Below are 9,398 nucleotides of genomic sequence, written 5' to 3'. Positions count from 1 at the left end.
TCCGCAACTAATTAAACTTTTACTATGTTTATTCAAATATTATGAATAGAGTTCTGGGGTGTTGTGACCACCACAGTTGAGACACTGTGTTTTTCTTATGCAAATTCAACTAAGCAAATTAACCGGCTCACACAAACTGCTCCATTTCGGATCCGATTATTGATTATTATTAAGCCTACGCCGATTTCGCGTAAATAAAGAGCAAGATACGAGTAAGCATATGTATAGGCTACATGTCTACAACATCCCATTATATAAATGCGTTGTAAACTTCGTATAACACTCTAATAGCCTACAGGTTTATCTGATGTTATTTATTTTTTAGCTCCAGTTCGTGTTTTGCATCCTGCCTGAAAGAGAAGGCGTGTTCGCGTTTATTCAGCAGTCTACCGTGTCGCGTCAACCTCGCCAAGTTCCACCACACAGCTTGGACTTTTCAGACACCAAACTTCTCCTGGAGAAAATATCCACCAACACTGGACATCATTGATGTAAGTATGAACTGTTATTTGTATTTTTTCCCCAGCGTGTTTGGAAACTTTTTACCAGTTTCATTCCAGTTTAAGAGCAAGGTGGGACAGGTAGCCTTCTCTTGCGCTGTTTGTTTCATGTGTATTCTATTCTGCATGTTTGCTTTTAGAAGGTGTGTACCGAGGTCACAGGTGCCTAACATACTTTTTTACTAACAAGTTAAAACAGGCTGTTGGGGAAGTGTTGTACTGTGGAAATCTCGCGCTCCGCGGATGTTGCGCTTTGTATCCTGATTGCAAAACAAACCTTAAAAAAAACACAAGGAAGCTCTGAGCGCATGCACTAATCGCCCAGGTGAGACCACCGTTTACATGCTGTCAGACCATACAGTACAAACACACTATAGAGATTCTACAATAGCCTCATTTTAGGAGGAAGTGCCAACTGATAAACGTAGTAAACCGATCCCTGAGTCCGGCATTCTGTCATACTAGTAGTACTGTATTTTACAATGTAATCTCCCTCTCGCTCTCTCGCTCTCAGGGTGATGGAGGGAGAAGGGGAGTTGTTGGACCTGAGTCACCTGTCAGAGGCAGAGCAGTCTTCCATCTTGGAAGTGTTGCTAAGGGACTCTGAGCTGCGTTCCCGTGATGATGGTCGTTTAAGGTCAGAGGTGATTATTATTTAACACTTTTAGGTCCCTTATGGGCATCAAGTTGACTGATTGATTGAGTGACGTTTTTCCAAATATAGAGGTCTGTCAAACCTAGGGGCTGTTAATGTTATCCACAGAGGGCCAGTGTGGGTGTACGCTTTTTATTTTATCCAGCACTTGATTCATTGTTTTATTTTTTTAATTTATTTATCAGACCCATTTGTCTAAGATGACTCAGTCAGTGCATTCAACTAAGTTTGGTTGTGAAAACAACCACATCTGACTGTCATTGCAAGTAACCCTCATTAAGAAGCTGTATTATAAATTATATCATAATAAACTGGGTGGTTCGAGCCCTGAATGCTGTTTGGCTGACAGCTGTGGTGTTTCAGACCATATACCACGGGTATGACAAAACAATTATTTTTTACTGCTCTAATTATGTTGGTAACCAGTTTATAATAGCAATAACCACCGCTAAGGGATTTTTCCAGGCTCTTCGCGTTGCGTCTTGACTGAGAACAGCCCTTAGCCGTGGTATATTGGCCATATACTACACCCCCTTGGGCCTTATTGCTTAAATATAGTGAACATGATGTTTAACCCTCAGGGCCCTGCAGCAGAAAGAGGCAGACCCAGTACGTTTGAGGTCACTGTCGGGGGCGTGGTTTAATGAGGAGAGAAGCAAACGCCACCGAGACACGAAGAACGGCGTTGACATCGTACAGGCCTCTATACGACGCAGGAAGCCAAGAACAGGTCAGACTACACACACACACCAATAATAACCAAGAAGCAGGACATCTGGTATAGATTGATTAATTTATTGATTGACAGATTTGCCTCTGAGTGGGGTGTTTAACGGGCAGACAGAAGATGCTCCTCCCACTAACAACAAAGACCCAACTTGTCAGATAAATGACAAGAAAGACGAGGATGACAAGAGAAGGTAAAGGCATTTATAATAAAGAGGGGTTGGATTGTGCTGTTATATGTACAGTTGAAGTTTACATACACTTAGGTTGGAGTCATTAAAACTAATTTTTCAACCACTCCACAAATGTCTTGTTAACAAACTATAGTTTGTTCCAGAAAAGTATGCTTCTTATATGCTAATTGACACAATTTGAGTCAATTGGAGGTGTACCTTCAAACTCTGTGCCTCTTTGCTTGACATCATGGGAAAATCAAAAGAATTCAGCCAAAACCTCAGAAAAAAACATTGTAGACCTCCACAAGTCTGGTTCATCTTTGGGAGCAATTTCCAAATGCCTGAAGGTACCACATTCATCTGTACAAACAATAGTACGCAAGTATAAACACCATGTGACCATGCACCCGTCATACCGCTCAGGAAGGAGATGCGTTCTGTCTCCTAGAAATGAACATACTCTAGTGCAAAAAGTGCAAATCAATCCCAGAACAACAGCAAAGGATCTTGTGAAGATGCTGGAGGAAACAGGTATAACATTATCTATATCCACAGTAAAACGAGTCCTATATATTGACATAATCTGAAAGGCCGCTCAGCAAGGAAGAAGCCACTAGCATAAAAAAACAGACTACGGTTTGCAACTGCACATGGGGACAAAGGTCAACTTTTTTTGAGAATTGTCCTCTGGTCTGATGAAACAAAAATAGAACTGTTTGGCCATAATGACCATCGTTATGTTTGGAGGAAAAGGGGGAGGCTTGCAAGCCGAGGAACACCATCCCAACCGTTAAGCACGGGAACGGCAGCATCATGTTGTGGGGGTGCTTTGCTGCAGGAGGGACTGGTGCACTTCACAAAATAGATGGCTTCATGAGGAAGAAAAAATATATGGATATAATGAAGCATCTCAAGACATCAGTCAGGAAGTTAAAGCTTGGTCGCAAATGGGTCTTCCAAATGGACAATGACCCCAAGCATACTTCCAAAGTTGTGGCAAAATGGCTTAAGGACAACAAAGTCAAGGTATTGGAGTGGCCATCGCAACACCCTGACCTCAATCCCATAGAAAAAGCGTTTGAAAGCAAGGAGGCCTACAAACCTGACTCAGTTACACCAGCTCTGTCAGGAGCAATGGGCCAAAATTCACCAAAATTATTGTGGGAAGCTTGTGGAAGGCTACCCGAAACGTTTGACCCAAGTTAAACATTTTAAATGCAATGCTACCAAATACAAATTGAGTGTGTGTAAACTTCTGACCCACTGGAAATGTGATGAAAGAAATAAAAACTGAAAGAAATAATTCTCTCTACTATTATTCTGGATTAAATGTCAGAAATTGTGAAAAACTGAGTTTAAATGTATTTGGCTCAGGTGTATGTAAACTTCCGACTTCAACTGTATGTTTGTGTGTTTATGTGTTTTCACACATCCACCCCAATTCTGATGTATTCAAATATGTGATACATACAGTATCTGATCTTTTCCCCAATGTGTAAACCGCAAAAAGCATGTAGAATCTGATCTTTTGAGTTCTGAGTCATACCACATCCATTACCATGACAACCATCCAACATTTTCAAGAAACAGGAGCATTGCATCTGCTATATGAGAGGCTACATCAGTGTGAATGTGCAAATCTGATATGATTCACATGTAGAACTGAGTGTGGACATTCAAACAAAAATGTCAGGAATGTAAAGATAATGCTTAAAGAAGTGCATGTATTGTTGAAGAAGTACTTGTATGTACAGTTTTAATGTATGTCGTTTTAGTTTTAAAATTTCAGTTACAGGAGTCAAAATCGTCTCACACCTACACCCAGAACCAGGAGCCCAAACACACAGGTTAGTTGTGCGTGTGTGTGTGTGTGTGTGTGTGTGTGTGTGTGTGTGTGTGTGTGTGTGTGTGTGTGTGTGTGTGTGTGTGTGTGTGTGTGTGTGTGTGTGTGTGTGTGTGTGTGTGTAGGAGGAGGAGGAGGATTGTCTGTCTAGTTGTGGAGAGGTAATCTCTCTCCTCTCTCTTCCCTTCCAGAGTCTCCAGGACAGCAACAGCATCTCATCTTCAGGTACACATTCCTCCCTCCACCCCCTCCCCCTGTTCATTTCTCTCGCCCTCCTCCACCGCACTCTCCCTCTCTCATTCTGTCTGATTAATGTGTTTTTGTCTGCGCCTTCCAGACTATTACAGCAGGAGGAATGTACACAGAGAGGAGACAGGGGAGGGAACACTGCAGGTACAGTCTACAGACACTCACTCCTTGTTTGGGGATAATGTTTTATCCTACTATTGCCTCTTTCTGTTCTAGAAACATGCTGACTGTGTGTGTGTGTGTGTGTGTGTGTGTGTGTGTGTGTGTGTGTGTGTGTGTGTGTGTGTGTGTGTGTGTGTGTGTGTGTGTGTGTGTGTGTGTGTGTGTGTGTGTGTGTGTGTGTGTGTGTGTGTAGGACTCGGAGGACACAAACTCGGTGTCCAGTGGTGTGACAGATGCTGATCCGACACCTCTAAGGCCTGGGAGCTCAGTCAGCAGTCTACAGTCTAACTACACAGTGAGCCACATACATACATACATACAGTTGAAGTTGGAAGTGTACATACACTTTAGCCAAATATATTTAAACTCAGTTTTTCACAATTCCTAACATTTAATCCTTGTAAAAATTCCCTGTCTTAGGTCAGTTAGGATCACCACTTTATTTTAAGAATGTGAAATGTCAGAATAATAGTAGAGAGAATGATTTATTTAAGCTTTTATTCCTTTCATCACATTCTCAGTGGGTCAGACGTTTACATACACTCAATTATTATTTGGTAGCATTGCCTTTAAATTGTTTAACTTGGGTCAAACGTTTCGGGTAGCCTTCCACAAGCTTCCCACAATAAGTTGGGTGAATTTTGGCCCATTCCTCCTGACAGAGCTGGTGTAACTGAGTCAGGTCTGTAGGCCTCCTTGCTCGCAAACCCTTTTTCAGTTCTGCCCACAAATGTTCTATGGGATTGAGGTCAGGTCGTTGCGATGGCCACTCCAATACCTTGACTTTGTTGTCCTTAAGCCATTTTTTCCCACAACTTTGGAAGGATGCTTGGGGTCATTGTTCATTTGGAAGACCGATTTGTGACCAAGCTTTAACTTCCTGACTGATGTCTTGAGATGTTGCTCCATTATATCCATATACTTTTTCTTCCTCATGAAGCCATCTATTTTGTGAAGTGCACCAGTTGCTCCTGCAACAAAGCACCCCCACAACATGATGCTGCCACCCCCTTGCTTCACGGTTGGGATGGTGTTCTTCGGCTTGCAAGCCTCCCCCTTTTTCCTCTAAACGGTCATTATGGCCAAACAGTTCTGTTTTTGTTTCATCAGACCAGAGGATATTTCTCAAAAAAGTACAACCTTTGTCCCCATGTGCAGTTGCAAACTGTAGTATGTCTTTTTTATGGAGGTTTTGGAGCAGTGGCTTCTTACTTGCTGAGCGGCCTTTCAGGTTATGTCAATATATAGGACTCGTTTTACTGTGGATATAGATACTTTTGTACCTGTTTCCTCCAGCATCTTCACGAGATCCTTTGCTGTTGTTCTAGGATTTATTTGCACTTTTCACACTAAATTACGTTAATCTCTTGCCAAAACTATAGTTTGTTAACAAGACATTTGTGGAGTGGTTGAAAAACTAGTTTTAAAGACTCCAAACTAAGTGTAAAGGATGTGAAACTGCTAGCTAGTCAGTGGTGGTGCGCGCTAAATAGCATTTCAATCGGTGACTTCACTTGCTCTGAGACCTTGAAGTAGTGGTTCCCCTTGCTCTGCAAGGGCCACGGCTTTTGTGGAGCAATGGGTAAAGATGCTTCGTGGGTGACTGTTGTTGATGTGTGCAGAGGGTCCCTGGTTCTATCCCGGGTATGGGCAAGGGGACGGTCTAAAGTTGTACTGTTACATAAGTGTATGTCAACTTCAAACTTCAACTGTACATGCATACATACAAAACACGTGTGTATGTGTGTGTGTGTATGTAGTTGAGTGGCAGTATGATGAGTCTGTTCAGTTCGGGGGAGTTCGGAGCAGTGGAGGTGAAAGGGCGTGTCCTATTCTCATTGGACTATGACACTCAGAGGGAGGAGCTGCAGATCAGAGTGTGTCGCTGTGAAGACCTGGCCGCCGCACGCAAGAACCACTCCGACCCGTAAGTAAACTAGGTTTGCTGTTTCGAGGATGCTTACAGGCACCATTAATGTGAACTATCCCTTTGAGAAGCACTTGTTTTGTGTTAAGGTGTGTGTGTGTGTGTGTGTGTGTGTGTGTGTGTGTGTGTGTGTGTGTGTGTGTGTGTGTGTGTGTGTGTGTTGTAGGTATGTGAAGGCATATCTCCTGCCTGATAAGTCATCTCACAGTAAGAAGAAAACATCAGTGAAAAAAAAGACTCTCAGCCCAGTCTTTGACCAGACACTGAAAGTGAGAGCACACACTCTTTCTAGATTCCTTTCCCTCAGCATCTGTCTTGTTTGTTACCTCTCTGTCTACTTGCCGGTCTGTCTTCTGTTTGTCTTGTCTGATGTACATGTGAATGTATGAACCACTTGTGTCTCTCAGTATAATTGTGTTTGTTTCAGTATAAAATCAGTGTGTCAGAGGTGCGTGGCAGGACTCTGAACCTGTCTGTGTGGCACGCTGCCCCACTGGGCAGAAACCTGTTCCTAGGAGAGGTAGAGCTCGAGCTGGCTCACTGGGACTGGAAACATACATGCTCTGACTGGTACCAGCTACAGCCACGGGTAAGAGCTGGTATACACAAACACCACAGCATGCAGTAAGTCTTAAATTGTATGTGGTCTTAACTGGCCAGGAGAAGAGAAGGTGCTGAGAATTTCAACAATCTCTTATGTAACCCTTCTAACCTAATCTCTCTTCTCTTCAAATTCCCGCTCTCCTCTTTTTCTGTTCTCTCTCTCAGGTCCAGTGTAGTCCAGAGTCTATCAGTAGTCGAGGAAACATCCTGCTCTCTATCAAGTTCATCCCAGCAGGGTCCGAGGGTAAACTGAGCTCACTATGCTCGTCACACACACCCAGCACTTTCTCTCCTTCTCTCTCTCATACTCACTCACTCTCTCTGTCTGAACTTACTCTGAACGTATTCTGTGTAGGTGGAGGTCTACCTCTAACAGGGGAGCTACACATCTGGCTGCGGGAAGCGCAGGGTCTTCTCTCCACCAAAGGGGGTGTCGTTGACTCCTTCATCAAGAGGTGGGTTAGAGCTCAGAGGTCAGGAGTTGGAAGAAAACCCGCAGTGTGGCCGTTCTCACGGTCTGGATTTGTGGAACGGGGGTCTAGAGTTAGTGGGATAAGACTGTGTTTACAGTATAGTGGAACGTGTATAATAGTTGTTCTTTAACCCTACTTTGACTTTAATCCAAGTTACGTGCTGCCGGACACCAGCCGGTCGAGCGGTCAGAAGACACGCGTGGTTAAGCGGTCGGTCAGTCCGACCTACAACCACACCATGGTGTATGACGGGTTCCAGCCTGCTGACCTGAGAGAGGCCTGTGCCGAGCTGACTGTCTGGCACCGTGAAGGGTTAAAAACACACCTGCTGGGAGGGGTCCGACTCAGCCGGGGGACAGGTGAGATACACACAGATAGATACGCACTGTGTATGCACAGATGACATTGTAATAAGGTGTGTGTTACAGGTCTGAGCTACGGAGTGGCAGTGTGTTGGATGGATTCAACAGAGGAAGAAGCATCTGTTTGGAATTCCATGATCCTGAACCCCAACCACTGGATGGATACTACACTACCTATCAGAACTAACCTGGCTGATCGCCCAGAATAACACACACACACTACACTTCCCACTAGAATCTGTACATATAAAAGGTAGTGCTGCTGGTAGTATGTGTTGGGTTTTGTTGCCTACAGTAGGATACGTATGGGTATACTTTTAGCCTACCTGTAGGGCTAGTTTTAGAGACCCAGATCAATCAAATACATTCAGTTAGGGCAGTGTAGGGCTATTGTTTTAACTTAGGATAGTGTCAGCTATACTTCCTCAAGCCTAGCTAGTGGTTTATAAATGCCCAAACGATCACGGTTGAATTCCACAATAATAAGGAACTAGAAAGAGGAAACTAGGGGGAGGAAATGCATATGACAGTCTGTTAGTTAACAAAGACATTAATTCTTAATCATGTTATGTTAAAACTGCTGTATAAAATGTGTCATCTAAAAACTTGTGTCATACATATGTCAAGTAAAATTTAAGAGTATTTGAGCTGCACTTAATATAGCTTGGAGTTGGTACTTTTTGGACTATTCCACAGTATGAGTCATAATAGCGATAACCTAGCTGTCAAACAAGGAAATGGTTCCAATCGTTTTTCCACCATGTATTTTTCCTATAGGGGATTTTAGAAACACTTAAAATAATGGCTGTGTTTCGTGTAGATCTACCCTGGCGCAATGTTTTGATAACCGTGTAAATCTATTTCGGACAAGGTGACTTTTATCAATATATTTTCTTGAATTTACACCCCCCAAAAATGAAATGATAATTATTTGCTAATGTGGGTGTCATAAAGAACTACAGATGTCATGATGATCTGGGCGAGACTGCCGAATCGAGGAAATGAGAAGAATCTAAGGGATTTACTATCTAATGTTAGCTAAATGTAGTAATGACTAAATTGACATATTCTGTGAACTGTCTTGTGCACGTTTTTAATGGCACAATACCTGTTAGCAAAGGTGTCAGCTAGGGATAAAATGCAGGAGTTTGTAGGGATTTGTAATCTGCATTTTCGTATCTGAGTGGAATATATTGACAAGTCAATTTGGCCAGGAGAGATTTACATGGTTATCATAACGTCACGCCACGGTAAACCTACACGAAACAGAGCCCTTATTTTAAGTCTCTAAAATCCCCCATGGAAAAAATGAATGGTGGAAATATGATTGAGACCAATTCCCTGTTTGGGTTTTGTGGGTATTCTGACACCTCCACCGTTTAGACGACTTCAAGCCCAACTCAGGTATTTGACTAATATATTATGACGCAGTTCTGGTTCTCTGTTGTGAAGTTACATTTACTGTACGAATCAACCTTTATGAATGTTTCTGTGTAATAATGTGTAATACATTATCAATTAAATTTCAATACCTCGATTAAACTACAGTTTTGTAATCTCGTGGACAGAGTACACGACTCATTTGTTATCTGACTCAATTAGGCACAATTTTAGTTATGTATTTCCGAAATCGTGTCCTTATCACATATAATCACTGACAGTAAGAACATCTACATAGTGTCTCAGGTTCGTAATTGTATTAGTCGTTTTATGAGGCAATGG

General features: G+C 42.6%; 1 protein-coding gene across 3 annotated transcripts; it reads left to right on the top strand.

Annotated features, from left to right (window-relative positions):
* Positions 1–331: 331 nt before the first annotated feature.
* On the top strand, positions 332–9,239 carry sytl1 (synaptotagmin-like 1). 3 transcript variants are annotated; one of them, XM_052472287.1, is made up of 16 exons: positions 343–491; positions 691–825; positions 1,015–1,137; positions 1,737–1,885; positions 1,964–2,075; positions 3,847–3,904; positions 4,092–4,125; positions 4,238–4,293; positions 4,505–4,606; positions 6,072–6,238; positions 6,405–6,507; positions 6,666–6,827; positions 7,007–7,085; positions 7,197–7,296; positions 7,468–7,673; positions 7,743–9,239. In XM_052472287.1, exons 3-16 carry the CDS (start codon positions 1,019–1,021, stop codon positions 7,883–7,885), a joined length of 1,590 nt encoding a protein of 529 aa, XP_052328247.1. In that variant the 5' UTR covers positions 343–491; positions 691–825; positions 1,015–1,018; the 3' UTR covers positions 7,886–9,239. The 3 variants fall into 3 exon arrangements, with proteins under 3 accessions (XP_052328246.1, XP_052328247.1, XP_052328248.1); XM_052472286.1 differs by lacking the exon at positions 691–825 and having other exon boundaries at positions 332–491; XM_052472288.1 differs by having other exon boundaries at positions 691–1,137.
* Positions 9,240–9,398: the final 159 nt, after the last annotated feature.

Source organism: Oncorhynchus keta, chromosome 20 (genome assembly GCF_023373465.1).
Source record: "Oncorhynchus keta strain PuntledgeMale-10-30-2019 chromosome 20, Oket_V2, whole genome shotgun sequence".
NCBI lineage: Eukaryota > Metazoa > Chordata > Actinopteri > Salmoniformes > Salmonidae > Oncorhynchus > Oncorhynchus keta.
Note: the sequence above shows the minus strand (reverse complement) of the source record. Positions and strands in the feature narration are given on the sequence as shown.